Source organism: Mus caroli, chromosome 10 (assembly GCF_900094665.2).
Source record: "Mus caroli chromosome 10, CAROLI_EIJ_v1.1, whole genome shotgun sequence".
NCBI lineage: Eukaryota > Metazoa > Chordata > Mammalia > Rodentia > Muridae > Mus > Mus caroli.
In genome coordinates, this window is record NC_034579.1 from 101,492,370 (window position 1) to 101,512,204 (window position 19,835).

Genomic DNA, 19,835 nt, shown 5'->3' on the forward strand with positions numbered 1-19,835 from the left:
GCACAGAGAAACACAGGTGAGGAGGGATGCCCTCTGGGCACCGTTCCCCTGGCTGCTCTGAAGTCCTAGGCTTGACTTTGAGGCTGGCATTTAGCACAAGTGCTCTTTTAGCTGCTTGCAGCTTCTGGCCATCCACAAGGTCAGCGTGTCCTCTACCAACACAGGAGTCCCGTGACAAAAAAAAAAAAGTTGAGAGACAGCAACGATCAACAGGAAATAAAACATTTTTATTGAGTGTCCATGTAATATGTTGTCATTTTTTTTAACAACAATCAGAAAACTACCATGGGGTTCACTACACAAAGTGAAACAGAATTTAAACCACTTATCAAAAAATGAAGGAAGAATACAGCTAAAGGAGTTGGCTCGCGGGCCACGAGCCCTTATGGCAGAAGAAAACACCCCAACATTTCTACGAGACACAGAGAGAACCCACACAGAGAAACACTCAAGCAGGCAGTAAATATATGCAACAAAGGCAACTAGGATCTTTCTAGGGCATCAGCTTCTAAGACTTCACACTGCACTGTCAGAAAGGTACAGGTGGCTCATCAGAGGATGGATGGAAGGTCAGGAAGCAGGTCCAGTCACCAGCTCATGGGAGATGACATAGTACCAACTAAGTCTATGGTGACAATCCCACGTTGGCAGTGTTGTAAGAGAATGTGCTAGTAGTGTTGTGATGCAGGAAGGAATGTCTGTTTGGGCAGCTGGGAGCTGCTTCCTTGGACATGTTGCTCCACCGTGTACAACTTAAGTCGGGAGGCGGTGAACCGAAATGTCGGTGTCTGGTATTTAAGGTGTTTTTTTTTGTTTGTTTTTTTTTTTTAAGTCAACTCCTTCTCTTTGGTAGGACTTGGTCCCTTAAGTAGGAAAGCCCCTCATTTGTGTCTCCTGTTTAATCTCACCTATGAGTGTGCCTTTCCTATCATCTGTGGTTTTAATGTTGAAAATGTGCTGTTCGTCCACAGGAAAGGATTTTCTCCTTGGCCTGTGCATCTGTTCTAGTTCTAAAGAGTTTGCTGGGATGGAGGTGAAGAGCAAAGGCTTTGCCTCTTCTCCAATGAGGGAAGAACCAGGGTTTGAAGTTTGTGTTGTGTGTGCAGGAGGAACGGCCGACCCCATGTTTAAAGTCTACCAAGAGCCCTTTCTGGGATTCTCTTGAGTTTTGTCCAAAGCATGGAGCTAAATCCTATAGATCAAGCAGGAGGCCACGCTTCCCATGCCTCCATTTTATTTTGGTAGATGTGAAGATGGTCTTCTCCCTTCTCTGTGACCTGGAGGTGAAAACAGGCCGCACTCTCAAGTGGGTGAAGAGTCTAGAAGCAGTGTTAGGTAGCAGGCTCACCTTCCTGAAGTGGCTGTCTACCACAGCGGGACAAATGTGGACTAGTGCACAGTGTTGACAAGATGCTGTGTGTTCTCCCCACCCCCCCAGTCTATGTATCTTTCTGTCCTATGCATAGCTGTTCAGTTCTGAATTGGTCCTTAAGAATGAGAACTGTTTGTGCTACACACACGTTGGGCAGTGCAGTAAGAGGGAACGGCAGTATTGTTACAATATCACTACGGAGTAAGTTGGGTGCTAGCCACTGAGGCAACTACGTGTCTAAGCACACAGGGCAGTCACAGTGTTACACAGAGCAGTCCTTAAGACTCATATGGAATGACTAGTGGCTTCATAATAGTGCCATTTACTACAGAATAACATTGAGAACATTTAAAAACTCCTCCTAAGTCAAGCATCTTAGTGTACATAAGAGGTTGCTTCACTTTGCTGGAACTTGTTTTTTTTTTTTTTTTCACCTTTGTTTAAAGGACAAATTAAAACTTAAGTAAAAAGAGCATATAAAAAGATCACTAGCTGTCTGTTTTGGCTTAATCGAAGTGCATTCAGAACTATGGCTAATTGTTATATTTCATCTTTTCATGGGATTACAATACTGTCTGTTTACCACAAAGTAATGTTGTGGAAGAAGCACAGATTGCTGTGTTAAAAATATTCTGCATTCCTTCTAATCTGGTTTTATATAATAAAATATTTTGTTACAAAGTCTCTCGCGCATACCTTTTGGAATCAATATTGGGGTGAAATCTGGACCATAATTCCCAGGTTGCACGTTTTATAGAAATGTGATACTGGAGAGCTATTCGTTTCTGTTTAAGTAGTCAGGCAACATTTCAGAAACAGTGACTTCTCTCAGCTTCTCCTCTCCCACCCTAACCCCGAACAAAGGCATGCACCACACATAAGACTCGTGCACACACTTTCACACTTGCACACGCACACACAGAGAACACCACGGTTATGCTATGCTAGATGCAGTCGTAGGAACTCACTGGCTCCTTCCTGTTCATTGCTTCCTTGACTGGAAGAGTGAAGCCATGATTTTTTTTTAGCTTTGCAGAGACAGACAGACAGATGCTATTCTGGTTTGTGGCTTTGCTTCCTTGAGGTCAGCATGGATGCTGCTCAGAACATGCTATTTGCCTGTGAAGGAATTCTACAAAATTGGGTTCACCCATCAAAGATGTCGTGTGAGCAAATCTTGGTACTCAAAGGATTCAATAGAAAGCTCAGGTTTAAGTTGTCCTTTAAGATGTTGGTTTAACTGTACTAGTGCCTTTCAAATTGATATTTTTGCTGGAATGCAGACGATACTATATTTACCATATAATATATTATCAGTTCTCCTATATCTCAGTCAATTTACATAGTTTAAAATAGAACATCTTATTAAAAACATCTAGATATACACAGATTAGGAAACGCTTACAACATACAAATACACAAACTAGAAATAAATCTTTAGCATACTGGTATATACAACGGTGTGATACGATACATAATTTCAGTCATGCTCTATCTACACATCATATTGCTTAAAAGAAGAGTAGATTTGGAGGGCAGTGGTATGATGAAGGGCATAGGGGCTTTCTACACTTAAATTTGTGCAAATGAAAACAGGATCTGAAGTACCACTGGATTGTATCAGGAATGCATGGCTGGAAACTGAAAGGACCCATATTACTGAGGTATTTACAGATACTGGCTAAAGAGCACTATGTGGGCAGACGCAGCAAGGCTTCTTTTCCCCTTTACTTCTTCACAGCCAGCATGGCATCAACCTCTTCCTCTACCTGCAGAGTGTGCCACTGGGCGATGGGTCGCCGGGGGTTGGCCAGCATGTCTGACCAGTGTCGCAGCTCTGCGCCGGTGCTGTTGTAGCCCACAAAGACTTTGCCGATGGCGTCGTTCTTGCCAATCTTGTCATAGTCCAAAACAGTTACCACCACTTGCACTTTCTGAAAGAGGACACAAGAATGCACCGGGGTCAGCCAGCCCTCTGGGTAAAGCCCTGGGACCCACAGAACTTCCTTGGGAGCTGAGGAACAACGAAGAATCCATTCCTGACCACCAAGACAACAAGACGGGGCTGAGAGCACTGGAGTATGCAGACCTCGGCTGCTTTCCACTGATCTAGATCTCCATTATCATCGTTATTACTGCCACCATCATTGTCACTGACACCTTAATACCTTTCATGCAGGTTGCTGGAGGCAGTGTCTTATGGACCTCAGCTTGGCTTCAAGCTCACCGTGCAGCTGACGACCCTGAACTCCTGATTCTCCTGTTTCTACCTCCCAAGTGTTAATATTATAGGTAGGCGTCATTATGCCTGGGGGTCATGTTCATACCTACACATTGATTTTTATTACATATCATACTATCTAATAATTTTACAAAAGAACTAATTCAGTTATGTTTTCAATAGATTTTATTAATATTTCCATTTTACAGATAAAGATGCTGAAAGCTCATGAAAGTTTTATGACCTGTCTGAGGTCACATAAGGAGTGAAATGTGTTGGTTTCTATGCTGTTAACCACCATGCCAAGCCACTACCTATGGAAGGTTGTGACATGGCTTTACGTGTCTCATCCACAAGTGTTCTGGCATGAGGACCTAGGCCATTCTCTTTGTCCTTATTAAAACTTTTGGGAGTAGTCATGCATTGTGATATCGTTTTAAGAGGTGACAGCCAGCATTTTATGTATAACTAAAGGGATCTGACTTAATCATATAATTGTGGCCACAAAATGAGACAATATAGTAGAAATCTTTTAAAAGGACAATAACTAAAGAAAATATGCTTTTTCTTGAGTATAATTCTCTTAATGAGCATTAGCTAGTATATTATTATTATGCTATTACATAGTATTAATTAGTATATTATTATAGTATAAAAGCTACACTCTCTAAACAGTTCTACTTCCCAGGAAATGAATTTGGTTAGTCAGAATATGTGAAGGTTGTGATTTTTTCCTTTGGAAGATTGTGATTTAGACACTGGATATAAAGATAAAAGATTAAAATAAAGTAGCTATACTGATTTGTGGCCAGCATTAAAAGGAAGAAGACTACATCTGTGAAAGCCAGGCCCCGGTGAAGATACACTGAGCTATGGCATCAGTAGACTTTGACACCAAGGACTGAACTACTCTGTCAGTGATGAGAGACGCCCCTGAGGTACATCTTTGGAACAGCAAAAACAAGGACTTCCTTTTTTTGAAAAGCAATTTTGTTCTTACATTTATCTCTTCATTCTCTGTGGGTGCATGCATGCAGGTACGTGTGCCACGGTGCATATGAGGAGGTCAGAGGACAACCTGCAACAGTTGTTCTTTCTTTCCTTACCACGTGGGTCCCGGGCATCAACCCCCAGATTATGATGATTGACGGCAAGTATCTTTATCCACTTAGCCATCTCACAGGCCCTTCTGTGCGTGGCATTTAGAATGTAGTGAAAACGCAGCACCATGTTCTATCTGCAAACTTGCTATGATGCTGCTATTAAGACAGTTGCCTTTCTGGGCTGCGGTATGGCTCAGGGGTAGTTGCGTCATCCCCCAGTACCATAAGCAAATTACCTATTTACTAGGTAGTGTTTGGGAACGAGGGTAAGTTGGTATTTGTGGCTTTGACTCTCAGATTTTGTCCCAAGCAAATGCACCACGATGCAATAGCTGTGCAGGGGCCAGTATGGGAACATTATATACATGCATAATAGATGCTTTCATATTTAGGACAAACTTGACTATGTTACTGAGGGGTGAGCTGATTAAGGCACCCACTTGGATCTAGTTTGCATGGGTCTCCATAGTTTATTTCTGCATTTTTTTGATGGTGGTAACAAAGGTATTTTCTGCATGCTTTCAGAAATTAGCATAATTTGCTTCCTTCACAAAATGTTTCAGAAGGATTGAAAAAGGCAGAAGACAGACACACAATCTTATAATCTCAGCCTAAGAAAAAAACTAAAACTGTTTTAGCAGGTAGAACACCATTCATTTTAAGGCAGTGGTTCTCAACATGTGGATCATGACCCTCCTGGAGGGAGGGTTGAAAAACCCTTTCACAGTGGTCATACATCTCATGTCCTGCATGGCAGACATTTACATTACGCCTCATAGCAGTGGCAAAATTACAGTCATGAAGTAGCAACAAAAATAATTTTATGGTTGCGGGTCAGCACAACATGAGGAACTGTATTAAGGGTCACAGCATTAGAGTAGTAATGAGAGCCACCGCTTCAGAGAAATACAAAGAAGGGGAAAATAGAGGTCTAGGATAAGAAAGAAAGAAAGAAAGAAAGAAAGAAAGAAAGAAAGGATGGAAGGAAGGAAGGAAGAAAGAAAGAAAGAAAGAAAGAAAGAAGGAAAGAAGGAAAGAAAGAAAGAAAGAAAGAAAGAAAGAAAGAAAGGAAGAAAGGAAGGAAGAAAGGAAGGAAGAAAGAAAGAAGGAAGGAAGAGAGAAAAAGAAAGAAAGAAAGAAAGAAAGAAAGAAAGAAAGAAAGAGAAAGGAAGGAAGGAAGGAAGGAAAGAAGGGAGAGAGGGAGGGAGGAAGGGAGGGAGGAAGGAAGGAAGGAAGGAAGGAAGGAAGGAAGGAAGGAAGGGAGGGAGGAAGGAAGGAAGGGAAAGAAAGGTTTGTAGGAGCAGAAGAGGCAGGATGCAGCCAGTGAGTGCTTGCTGGCTACTCCCAAACCCAATCTGCTTCATGTCAGGCTCAGGCTCTCTCCTCTAAAATGCTGCCCCAAATAGAAAATTTTATTTTGTTTTTAATATGCCTCCCTTTCAATATATTTGTACTTTCTGAAATTTATAGTTGAAATGTATTTTTATCTGTACAGGATTATAGCCCAAAGGAGTAAGTTTACAAGGTTTTTTTTTTTTTTTTTTTTTTTTTTTTTTTTTTTTTTTTTCCATCTCAATACCTTGCTTTGTATTGTTTTGTGGGATTAAAAAACAAAATGCCAGGAGGTGTTAGTTTTCATAGGAATAAGGTCTTAGAACTCAAAAAGTTCACTGAGCAGACATTGCAAAATAAATTACGGTAGAAAACTGATGTCTCAAGGATATGCCAGAAGATCTAAAGTGCTCACAAGCTAAGACTACTGAGCAAGGGACTAGGGACAGGGAAACCATACTGGTGACTTACTTAGCTGTTGAAAATAAATCCATACATATAATTTTCTAGCATGTAAGGATGTGTATGAGCTAGTGATGTAAACACAATGGGCCGACGTGAGAAGGAGGGATCCTGGCTATTTTTGCCCTATAGAAGTGGATTTCTTATTGTAGCCTGGGAACGAACAGGCAAGTTCATTCTCACTGAGGTTTTGGATTCCATAGACAAATCTGAAGGTGTGAGACTGAGTGGAGGGACACACTCGTGCCCGCCGTTACCTGGATTTGCTCGAACGGAACTTCAAAGCTGAAGGACTCATTGTAGTAGGGGTTAAGCGTGTTCTTCTTAATCGTTGTCTTTTTCTTCTTCAGTCTCTTGCCGTTCTGCATCAGGTGAATCTTTACATAGGGATCTGAAAGACAGACACAGGGACTTTAGGAGCTCAGACACGTGTTTTATCTTCTCTGAAATATTCTATTACGGGTTGTTTACTGTGTGTGTGGTGGTATGTACACCGCAGTGCATGCATGTGTGGAGATCAAAGGACAGCGAGTGGGAACTGTCCTCTTCATCTCCCGTGTGTGTCCTTGGGATCAGACTCAGGTCATTAGGTTTGGCGGCAGGTACTTTCATTGTCTGAACCTTCTTGTTCTCCAGAGCCATGTTTTAGATCATGCATTAGCTCAGAAAAGGAATGAGCCCCAACAGGTAAGTGATTACATAGCTTCTATGTAATATGTTATAAGCCATCAAACATCTTTTATTGAGAGGCTTTTAAGTAGACTTTCTGGCAGGCTTATTGCCATGTTAGCTGAATTTCCTGTTAACATTTGGGAGAGAACAACAGTGGAATGCTGGGAAGCCAGCTTTTTGGGGGAAGAGGGTGGCGGGGGGTTGGGGGTGGGAGGGGGAGTCCTGACATACAGCATTTGCAGATTTCTGTGGTGCAAGTGTGCTCACCATGGCCCATTTTAAGTCACCCGCAGACTAACAACTGGCTTGTAAAGTCTTTGGGAATTTAGCAGTTGGCTTTTGTGAGCTGGCAGAGGGCTTGGCCATAGCTTGCTAATGCATGGGAATAAAGCTGACAGGGAGAGGACGGAGGGGCTGCTTCATTTATTTGGTTATTCATCAACATAGCCAACACTGGAGTGGCCAGTCTGTATCGGGCCCTCTTATCACTGACAGGAGCAGCCCTGAGCACAGCAGATCTTCTCTGTTTTCACAATGGGATCTTGGATGTGTGGGGTAATAGATATTAAGTTTTTGGAGATAGGAGACTCCTGTAAGTTAGAAGTTGATGAACACTTCTAACTTCTAATTAGTGCCAGGGAGAAGCTGAGCCAAGATCTACTAGAAACCAGCAGCGAGGGGAGAGTACGCCACAATAAAGCAGGAACAGGCTCAGAAGACATCTCTGTTGTGGGGCTGAGATGGGAGGGCTGAGGAAGAGAAGCCAGTGATTGCTCACACTGGAGTTCTCTGGGGTGTGTGTGTGTGTGTGTGTGTGTGTGTGTGTGTGTTTGAGAGAAAGGCAGAGAGCAAGAGTGAGTGTGAGAGACAGACAGAGACAAAGAGGTCATACTAAGCCTTCCTAGGTTGCAATAGCTTCCTTCAAGAGTGAACAAGGAATAGGGAAGAGGCTGATCCCCATGGAGGTGAAGAGAAAAGGGATGGGAAGATGCTCGGAGCATTTTCTCTCAAGCCTCATTAGGCAAAGGTAACATAATAAGCTAGATCTTGGAGGGGTGAGGCAGTGACCACTTACAGCTTTCATTACTAATGGACGAATGGCATACCTTCACCTCACAAGAAACCATCACGTTTGAAAGGAAAAGAAAAATCTCTTTGCTGTTTTTCTTAAGCAAAGTCCATTTCATATATAATGTAAGTTCATTATAGAAAACTACCAGAAGGCGATGATAAAAAGAAAAAAAAATTAGTATCATCTAAAATAACGACTGCTAAGCCTTTCAATTTTTTTCTCTCACCTTTCAGAACTTGAGTTGGGAGAAATATTACGGGCGATCTAAAGCCCACATAGTTTTAGAGAGCTGTAGATGAAAAGGTTGGTTGTATCTACCTCTCTCTGTACCCCAGTGGAATATAACTCCTCAAGGACAGAAACTATATCTGCTATAGTCGCTACTATATTTTACTGAAACAGTCTGATGCATAATAAAACACGGAGGAGCGGGTAATTGTGCATGCTAAGGATTTATTCTGCCACCAAGCTACATTGGTGCCCCCCAGGCTCCCAACCCCTGTGTTTTTGTTTTGTTTTTTGTTTTTTCCATTGAATGGACAAGTAGGAGATAGTCAGGGCCTCATGTGGTCGGTTCTTCCTCTTAGCCCTATCTTCTCCCTGTGGCCCCAAAGCTAGGCATTTGCATGTATGGAGATTGGGGATTTTTTTTCCCCCAGTGCTGTACTCAGTCATGAGATCATGGTTTTGGTCCTACAATCGGAAGTCCTAGGTGGCTTCTTCATCTTCTCCTGTCTTTTTCACAGCTCCCAGGCTGTCCTGATTCCAGTACTCTCTGTTTTCCTCACTGCCCTGAAGTCTTGTCTTGAATTCTGGGCGCCATGCAGGTGGCTCCAATCCCTCCCTTATCTCATTAGTGACTTCGGTGAGATTAAGCCTTGTTTGGTTCTCCGACTCCTTGCTGAGACCTCTAAATAGGAAGACAGCCATGGGTGGGTGAGTAACACATAGGCTTTGAGGACACAGATTTTTTTTTTTTTTAAAGCAAAAGTTACCTCTCCTGCAAAGCAGGCTTCTGAATGATTACGGTTAGTTCTGTTTTAGGGGCTATCTGCAGAGCAAAGCAAGTCCTTGTCAGCTCCGAGTCTTGGTGGCTGAAGACTCCTGGTCTTGTGCCATGAGATACGATTGTATGGAAATGATACAAAGGCTGTAATGGGACTTAATAATGTGGCTTTCCTGAGCTCTGCAGCTAGACTCTAGGCGTGGAGTGTGGGGAATTATGTAAGCACTGAGACTGGGCGGCCCCCTCAGGCACTCTCTGTCCCTGTGGCTTATGAGTCCCTCCAGTTGCCAGCAACAAGCACTCAAGGATCTCTCTCCCTCTTCTGAATCCTGACAACCTTTCTTCCACACCATCTGATATCTGGCAGACACCCAAAGAAGCACAGGATAGACCATGCCTTCTGTTTGTTTAATCTATATTGAAGAGTACTAGTCTATTTCTTTTAAAATGCTGGTATGAAGAAACATCTTTTTGTCTGGTCTCTAACTTCTAATGCTTTCTAATGTCTGGCTGCCACTTAAACAAGAAAGATAGACTGGGGACCAGCATCAGGACCCGATGACCTGAATCCTAATCCTAAAACCACAGAAAGATGGAATGAGAGGAGTGATGACTGCATAGAGATGTCCTCAGATGTCCACGTGTGCACCATGGTGCAGCTGTGTCTGTACGCACAAGTGTATAACATACACACACACACACACACACACACACACACACACACACACACACACAATATAGAGAAGGACTCTGCTCCATGGCCTGGTTGTCTGGGTTACTATCAGGTCTCTCCTTTGGTCTTAGCCTCTCTGTCATTGGAAATCATCTCATGGCTGCCCTTTATTTTTTGTTGGACATCACATTAGCTGAACTTTGTCTGTCCTCTCTCATAATAGCTATTCTGACTTAGACGTTTTGCGGGACACTCTAGTGAGACCACTTTCAAGCTTACACGTCGACCAGCCTTTTTAATGAACCAAATTAAACGTTGTGTTCCTACTCTTCACAATTATGGTAGGCAGGATAATAACTCTTCCAAAATCATAACATTCTAATCTCGAGAACCTATGAATATGTTGTGTGCAAAGGGAACAAGGTGAATGTTATTAAGGCAGAGACTTTCAAATGTGGTCAGCTCTGTGTTTCCAGAAGGGCCTAGCTACTCATCTCACATAAGTCCTTAAATGCAGAGGACCTTTCTTGGCTGTGATCAGGGAACAGAAGAAGAGCCAGGCATATGCCGATGTAGGTTATTCTGTTTGTTTATTTTTGAGACAAGCTGACCTGGAACTCACTCTGTAGCTCAGGCTAGCCTCCAACTTCTGCCACAGCCTCTCAAATGCTGGGATTGCAAGAGTCAACTACCACGCCTTGCTCTGAAGAAGAAAAGGACCAGAAGCTCAAGTATATGGATGACTGCTAGAAAAAAAATCTTTAAATGACAAAATATATATATATTTTTTTCTCAAGAACCCAAATCCAGGTGTGCTTTCGTGAAACTGCTGCCGTTTGTGGTATACCAGGCTGGAAGTTTTGTGTAGTGTTGATTGTAAACCAACTGAAACCAGACTAATTTGGATCTTGGTTTTGCTTCTCATAGTTGTGTGGTCTTGCAGAAGTTATTTAACTTATTTTTTTTTCCTATCATGGTCCTTTCAGTTATGAACTAGGGGAAATGATAATAGCTAATTATAGAGTTATAAAGGTCAAACACATGAAAAGTCTTCAATATGAGGTTGGCAAATGCCATTCTTATGATGCTTTGGCACGAGCAATGCTAAGGCAGCCTCTATGAACCAGATTTGCCCCCACCCCTATCCCTCAGCTCACCTTGCTGACCTGCAGCCCACACCTAGCAAGCAGGAAAAAAAATCTCCTTTGCTACAGAAGTTAGACTGTCAGGTCCTAAGCCACCCTTCCCCCAACATAGCCATGCTGCTGACACTGTCCTAAACAGGACTCTGGCCAGGTAAACACAAGGATTATTATTGGGTAAATAAGCCTAAAGGTTTCTGTTTACTAGAAAAGCAGATCTCTTAAGGCAGTTCTGTTTACCAGGAACTTTCCCTAATCTTCCAGGACCCTTCCTTAACCTTCCCTCAAAAGGTCAACTACATCTGCCAAGGGTACCTAGTTCTGGATCAATCTGGACAGCCTGTATCAATTCAGACCCCCACCCTGCTAACTGACATGCACCAATTTCTTGCTTTCCACTATTTTTCTTTTCTCTCTGCACCCCCACTCCCCATAAATGGTCTTGGCAGTTTGAACCCTCCAATATATTTTTATTTCTGCCTACAGAAAGGTCTGGTTTAGTAGTGTCACTGTCCCACTGCTTATAGAGAAAAGGTCTCCTAGTGCCATGCCTTCTCTAAGCAAAGGGTTGCCTCATGAAGAGTTCCATCACACATGCAATCAAAGGAAGAATATCACTGCTTTAGGAAGTGGTCTTGAAGAGTAAGACAGGAAACTAACTTAGCATCTTGCAAGGTTTTCTCCCATTCTTGAAATAAATGTCTCAAGTGACGCAGAGCAGGGAAGGTGAGGTCAGAGTCCTCAACAGGATGTCATGGCTGTCGGCCTTGGACAGCAGGAGTCACAACTCTGAGTTATCAAGCCTTTGGAGATCCTGAAGCCGCCTAGAACGTTGGCACATTTAGGCATATTATCTATCAGCGATTTAGTAATCCTTTCCTTGTGTGACTAGAGTTGAGGAAATAGAGAGGCCTTTCTCAGTATTGGAATGTATTGTCTGGGATGAAGTGATGACCTTTGTTGGCAGGTCTCATATCTGTGTTCCTTTTCCTGTTAAGGTTTGTTACGGAGAGAAAAATTTCATTCTTCCTTCTCATTTCCACTTAGCTACAGCATCGTCTTTCCTGCCCACTCACCGTTTCCCTACCCTCTCTCTTCCCTCCTTCCCTTCCTCTCTTCTTTCCTCTTTCTTTCCTTCCTCCCCCCTTCTTCCTTCCATCCCTCCCTTTGATTCATTAGTTCTTTCTTTTTCCCCCTCTTCACCCCCATTTCTCATCCAGAGTGAGAAACTAGAAATCATTATGTTAAGGGCTACCCAATCATTTTTTGAACCCTGTACCCAGGCAGTGATGACTTGGAACAATGAACTCTGTCAGTTAGAGGAGCAGAGAGGCTCTTCTGCTGGTGATGAGCAGCTCCATTTTCGTAGCTGTTTTCAATAATGCAGGTCTTGTGGGATAATGTTTACAACTGCTTGGCCAGCCTTCGCCTTGGAGGATCTCTATGGATGTCAAGGCATTTCTGCAACTCTGTCACCCGAGCATCCCCTTCTGAGTATGTCACAGGATGCACAGCGTGGGGTCCAGTGCTCACACTCAAGTATGATTAAAAGAATGATTCCATATACGAATACATTCTCATATTCATATAGGTTTTCCAATAGCCGGTTTCTTTCTAACTGATCTGGCCCTGGTGTTCTCGTATCCACGTCTAGGTAGGATGAGCTGTCACCTCCATGGTGTCTCAGGCGCTGTATTCATTCCCACTCCCCATCTCTCACCACTCATTCTAAGTACAGAGCTTGCAGACAGGTTCTCCTAGTGTAGTCTGGCTGACCTGGGACTCCCTATGCAGATCAGACAGAAATCCACCTACTTTGACTTCCAGAGTGCTGGCCTTAAAGGCTCATACTGCCACATCCAGGCCATCCCTGCCTTTTGGTCATGTCCCTGCTGTTCTGGTCACTGTCTTTCCTTTTCTAGGCTCCTGAGTCATGCTGTTCAAAAAGTCTTGCTTGATTTGAAGAGCTTGTCTTTGGTGGGTGGGGAGGGTGTTGGTGATACGGCAACATCTGCAGCAAGCATCAGAAGGCAGCTCAGCAACTCTCTCTTACCGATGATTCTCAGGATCTGATATTCTCTCCTCTACTCCATCTCATTTATCAGATGATACTTTCTTCTTTTCGTTCCTCTGCTCTGAAACCTTCACTGATTTATTTTATGAGATGGCTACCTATTACTTTATTATTATTATTATTACTATGACTACTGTTACTATTATATTAACACATTGGATGAGATCTTTTCCCCCTGTGCCTCTCTTCTCAGATGTTATACAAAGTAACCCGATCTTCCCAGTGTCACTGCCAGCTCTGCCAGCTCTGCCAACTGGAGTTCCTGAGCATAGTACCCAGGACCTGAATACATTGTTTGTACTAACACTGTCACCAACGCAGGTTCTGCACGCTAAGCTATCACCCCAGAAGCACGTAAACTTTGAGCTAAATAGAAAGCGCCTGCTCCTTGAAGATTTCTGTGAGTGTTCATTTCTAGAGAATGGACGTGAGTGCCTTCTCAATCAGCAGCTTTAAGCAACTCCTCTTTGCTGTCCATCCACCTTTTCTTCTTTCCTTTTCCTTTTCCTTTTCCTTTTCCTTTTCCTTTTCCGTTTCCGTTTCCTTTTCCTTTTTCTCTTCTCTTCTCTTCTCTTCTCTTCTCTTCTCTTCTCTTCTCTTCTCTTCTCTTCTCTTCTCTTCTCTGCTCTGCTCTGCTCTGCTCTGCTCTGCTCTGCTCTGCTCTGCTCTGCTCTGCTCTGCTCTTTTCTTCTTTTCTTTTCTCTTCTGGTATTGGAGGATTTCTGTGACACTTGAATAACATAAGAACAATCTTCTTTTGGGAAAACGTGTGTTTGAGAAAAACCGTGTATCTTCAGTGATGAACTCTGGGAAGACCAAGTACTGGCTAGATTGGAATGCCCCCATTACTGTTAGACTCCACTTTAAAGCCCTAGAACTCGGTCACCCCCTTCTACCCTGAGGCGGTTCTAATGTCAATATGTGCTAACTTCATAGAAATATAATTGCCAAACAGCTGGCTCTAAGCATTGAGATATAAAGGAGGCACTAAAGGCCTTTTGTATTTACAACGGGAACTACAAAGTGGCAGTTCAATGCCAAATAACGCACCATGCCTGCCGTTTTAATTCTGACAATTTTGCATAATGATACTGTCTTCTTCCTTAACTACCACAGTGACCGTGGGCCCTGGTGACCATGGCCTTCTATTTCAATGATGGCTCTCTGGGTGAGAATTAGCCTCACTGCAACTGCTTTGCCTAATGCCTTATGAGCTGTACCCAGCTTCTGAGTATTTCCAGATATTATTCCTTTTATCCATTATTCTTTGGATAATGGTCACTGAATTCAACTTATATTACTGGATGTGATAATCATATCAGTTTGGGCTCAAGTGATTGGATAATCATTTCTAAATAGTTTAAATGAGAAGTTCCCTTATAGACTTTATAAGATAGAAAAGTCTGGAAGTAGGGCTCTATGGCAGGATATCTTTTCTTGTTTTTGAGTAATAGAACCCCTGAAGTTTAAAGTGAGAACCAATGTACCTAGCTACATCCATTTCCTCTAAATCTGGTTTCAGATCTAGAAACACTGGTTTCAGATCTAGAAAAAAAACAATGAAGATGCATATTTTATGTATCAAAGCAGACCTGGAATCTATATTCTCCCAGCATCCCTCAGTCCCTACCTGGCATACCCCACTCTCCAACCCTGGAAATGTCTGAATATATTTCTCATGTCACCACAGAGAAAAGGAGGGATGCTATGGAGATTTAGGGGATAAGGGCAGGGATTCTGCTAAGCACCCTACAAAATATAGGATAAACCACAACAGAAAAGATGAAGTTCATAAACTCTACCATAGAATCCACTCTTGCTCTCTCCTGTGATGCGTGGGTAGGGGAGCTACCTTGACCAGGATTAAAACTACTAAGGCAAATGGTTGAAAATTCTAAATTAAAACCACAATCTGTGGTTTTATGTATTTTTTTTGTTTTTAATATCTTAACATATAAACATTTTAATGACCAACGAATTCAGTTTTATATTAGACTTTTCATCTCCTCCTGAGTTCCAATGGAACCAGGGTCGTGGATGGAGTTTGCTCAGGGCCTGTCCTGTTCCACTTCTTTTGTTAGAGGGAGCTCTAGTATGCACTGTAGCAAGTTTTACACATAACATGGGGAATCTCTACTAGCCTGTCTGAGTTCCATTTCCTCTCCTTCCCAGCCATCTCTCTGACATGTGGAACACATCTTCCTAGGGTCCTCTGTCTCCTTTGCATCCACATAAGACACCTTTAATTATGGATCGGTTCTAATATCCTGTCTTCACGGGATTGTTATGACCACTCATTGCAAATCAGTGTCACCTTTTATAATCCCCACAAAACCCAATATTTGCCGATGCATCTGTGTGGTTTATAAGGGTCTTGAGTGGAGGTTATCCACACTGCTGGTACTTCTATGGCATCACCCCGTCAGAGCTGTCTTTGGAAAGCTCAGAGGAATAGCTTCCTCACTAGACACAGAAAAGATGCCTAATGGAGTTGGCAAAAAACAAATGGTCCATCTGATAGTTCCTTCTCGGAGATGCTCATTAGAAACACTTCAGCCGCTACTACTGTAGACAAGCTAGAATTCATAAAAATAACCAGTTGGATAATTGTAGGGCATCAATACCTTTAACTAGACTTTCTAGTGAATCCACAAAATGGACAGAAGCATCACAGTTCTAGGACATGACTCTACCTTTTCATTTGCCTTTTGAGACACTTGCGTGGGTGAGCAGGTCTACAGGTTATCAAGTTACATTAAAACCATCATCCAGCATCTCTGGACAGACAGAATTAATAGCTTATACCGGATCCCTAGCAGCTACGGACCACGAGTTCTTTTGAAGAAGGAATGAATCTGTCTTATCGCATGGAAGATGGTCCCTATTAGTAATGCAAATTATCTAATGGAAGACTGAGGAATGTTTAGGTTTTTTTTTTTTAACTGTGGTGTGGCTGAGGTTAAGAACACGCTGGACACGTTCTTCCCACGTTAGCTTCAGGGTGGGAAGGGTTGCTAGCGCTAAATGTTCACCATAGTCATCCCCAGGAACGAGGGTTAGACAAAGAGGGAGACAAACTCTCAGTTTGCCTTGAAAAATCTCTCCAAGAGAGTGCCGAACAAGTGAGTCGAGGACACCAGCGGCCCGGTTCAGCAGAGGCCGAGGTCTGCCTCTGAAGCTTGTCCAGAATGAGGTTGGGTGATTAGGATTCCAAATCTGCTTTCCAAAGGGCTAATTCTTACCCCGCCGAGCTGGATGTAAACACACTCCAAACAGCTCACAACTTGTTACTGAATCTGAAGGCCACTGTAAAGTGGTCGTTAAAAACCTTTATTAAATAAATAAATAAGCGGGCAGACACAATGTTCTAAGAGAAACTACCATTTATGGGCTCTGATTACACAGAAAAGCACTCTGTGTTTTTAATGCCTCTTATAAGAAATAATATAAAGGAGGCAAAGGGCACATGCAATCAGCATTATTAAAGCAGTTTAGGTAAAACCATTCCTATTCAACGCTGATAGAAGCAGAGAAGTCAACATTTGATGGAATCAATAGCCTATTTTGGTAACACATGGCTGGTATTATGACTTGCTGCTTCTTTAAACACAAAGTTTTATCTTTTTGGATTGGAATTTTTACAAGTACACCACAAACGAGTACCAGGAAAATTCTCCAAAGAACGAAAGGGCGACATCAGCTGAAGCATCCATCACTATAAAGATTAGGACAATGATAAATGGAAAACATTTAGAAACTTAAAAGGCCAAGTTTGCATCCAGTCACATAAACATGTTCTGTAGAAAAATAGACCAAGCAGAGGACAGCGTGTTGGCTTTGTGACATACTTTTGATTACTGAGTACCTTCTTTGCTTTTGAATTATTAACAGCCGGTTTGTGAAACCCGGTCCATACCAATTATCTGTCAATCATGCTCCACTTTCTCCAGAAAAAAAATCCTCTCCGAACAGAGGCTGAGCAGGAAAAGAGGCCGGAAATGGAAGAAACGCTAGCGCTCTAAGTCAATGGCCATGCATGTCAGCTTGTGAGATGAGAGACATCTCAACGCTGACGTCTGGTGTTTCCACTACCTACCATGCTTTTGCCTGCTTAGACTACAATTTTACAGAAACCTCCAACAGATCCTAATTGTGAACAAATCTATGGCTCGTAACTGTCAGCATCCATGACATTTGTTTGTGGGAGCAGTTTCAGAGGGAGCATGAATTTTGCAAGGCTGTCTCTGTGGTTGTTTTCTGCTGACACAGACATTCTTCTAAAGAGGTCATCACAGTAGTGGTAGTCACCTCCATAGTAACCAGTTTTCAAGGCAACTGGGTGAGGAGCCTATGTCTGGAGTGGGGAAATTATGTTAGAGACGAGATAATGACACAAGAAGCTACAACCACCCGGATTTTCTTCAGATATAGCACTTATTCACACTCTGAGAGCTCCCAGAGGTCCAGGTTAGTTGACTCTGTTGGTCTTCCTGTGGGGTTCCCATCCCTTTCAGGGCCTTTGATCCTTCCCTCAACTCTTTCATAAGAGTTCCCAACCTCAGTCCAATGTTTGGCTGTGGGTATCTGCATCTGTTTCTAAGAGCCCCCCCCCCCCCCCCCCGCCGGGAAGGGGAGGAGTGTTTGGGATGTAAATTAAAAAAAAGAAAGAAAGAAAAAAGAAAAAAGAGTGTATAGCACTTGGCAAATAGTCTCTTTGTTATCCAAGTAATAGCTTGCTGGGAAGACCATTTATAGGTAATGCTTTGCTTGATACTCTAGGATCTAAAAACACAAATGTATTTTTTACTGCTTAGGTTAAGCTTAAGGAATCTCTGTAGTTGGAGCTTTTAATGTGAACACAGAGCCCCATGTGGTGGTAGAAATTCAGGGATAGGCAGTTACTCTTCCTTCTTTTTTCTTACTGCGCTGCCTAGATAGGTGGTCGACAAACTTAAGAAAGAGAAAGGATATTCTTGTGGCTTTGTTCAAGAATAATCATGAACATCAGAAGTTATGAAACTCAATAACCTATCTAACACATATGATGTTCAGATATGAAGGAACATAGCTGAACAAGTGGGGACAAGGTGACGCCACTTGAAAATATTCCACAGCTAAAGAGAAGTAAGCGAGGCTGAGAGATGGTCTAACGAATGCACTTCAACTTTAGCATTGCGTGTCTGTGTCTTTAAAAGAGACTTCTGAGGACAGAGCTATTTTATAACCTCTGCATATGTGCATTTGTAAGTCATGGCTTTATAGAAATTAGAAGAGCCAGTTGCTGCTTCCCGTTGAAGATTATAAAATCAAAGGCCGAGAAAAAGGTCTTAACATGACGTCTTCTCTGAATTGAAAAACAATGTCAACAGTAAGAAACAGCCTCTTGCCTCTTCAATCCCTTAGCGCCCCAGTAAGGGAAAGAGTGCACTCTAACAAACTCAGACAACACAACAGGACATGTGACCTCCACTCAGCTCTCCCCACTAAATGCTGGTCCAGAAAAGAGAAGGGCCCATGTGATCTAGGGCATTTCCTAACCCTGCCTGTCAGCTTGTCCCAGGTAGACTTCCTGCAGAATTGACGGAAACTTCAGAACTCAATGTTGCTCTCAAGTCTGCAGGCTGCTACCTGAACGACTCTCCCATTGTTGTCCTTGTTTTTGTCTGAAGGATGGAGGATCAACTCTTAGGCAGAAGTGAGCTGTTTCTTTTAGACTCCATATGTTAGGAAAGTTTCCACACTGAAAATGAACTCATTTGTCTTATTTGTTTACATAGCTTAGTCCCAGTGTCTTAGAAAAGAGAATCAATAAAAAGTTGAGTATCTGAAAAACTAAATAAAATACAACTCGAGAAAACAAAGACCCCAATAGTGTTCCCCAACAAGTGGCAGCATGAAATGATTGAGAGGAAAGCTTACGACTTAGTCCAAAATTTCCAAGGGATAAATTTGTAGATAAGTGATTTGCCCAGGTTTCCTGGTGTCCTGGACATCATTCCCTGCGCAACAAAGACACAACACATCAAGCAGTCCCCGAAGGAGTGGGAAAGATGTGGGGTTTGTGATACATGTCAGCATCCCCTCAAAGTTTCAGCCGTGCTTCCTCTTACTATCTACCTCAGACCTGTATAGTAAAGTGGAATGTATCTCTCTTTCCTTAAGACATAGTTTAGGTGGAACATGTTAGAGTCAATGCAAATGGAAGCAAGGAGAAGCTTATCGAGAGAGAGCCATTCAATTATAAACAAGAAGTATGGTATGGTTAAACAGCAGTGATTAGCCAAATGTGTAAGACAAGTATCCCAAATAAAAGAGAACAAAAGCAGCTCTTCCTTTTTTTTTTTTTAAAGGGATGTGGAGTATGAAAGAATAACAGAAACCCCAACTTTTAAAGAAAACATAATCTAAAGAAGAAAACAAAATTCCTCTGAAGTGCTCTGTACTGGAAATCAATTTAATGAGAACATAAACTCTGAAAGTGGCAACCTCAAAGAGGAGCTAGGACAGTGGAAAGGCTGCAAGACTAAAGAACGTGAGGAAAACATGGCTAGGATGGAATGAATTTTATAAGATGACGCAGCAAACATGGCTGCACATAAAATGGCTGAAGTACAGACTAGCCTTCAAACACAAGGCAACCAACAGAAGCAGCAGATGACAGTTGGGACATCAAAGTCTCCTCATAGGAGGAAAGCTGAAGTGTCAG

The 19,835-nt window shown here is 42.5% G+C and overlaps 1 protein-coding gene across 6 annotated transcripts in view; it reads right to left on the reverse strand.

Annotated features, from left to right (window-relative positions):
* Window positions 1–206: 206 nt before the first annotated feature.
* Window positions 207–19,835, reverse strand: part of Syt1 (synaptotagmin 1) — a 507,387-nt gene continuing 487,758 nt past the window's right edge. For all 6 annotated transcript variants that reach the window (XM_021173816.1, XM_021173812.1, XM_029482353.1 and 3 more), the window contains 2 exons: window positions 6,748–6,881; window positions 207–3,306 (listed from right to left, as the gene is read on the reverse strand). In XM_021173816.1, the coding sequence (XP_021029475.1) occupies window positions 3,100–3,306; window positions 6,748–6,881 (341 nt within the window). In that variant the 3' untranslated portion in view covers window positions 207–3,099. The remainder of the gene's footprint in view (window positions 3,307–6,747; window positions 6,882–19,835) is intronic.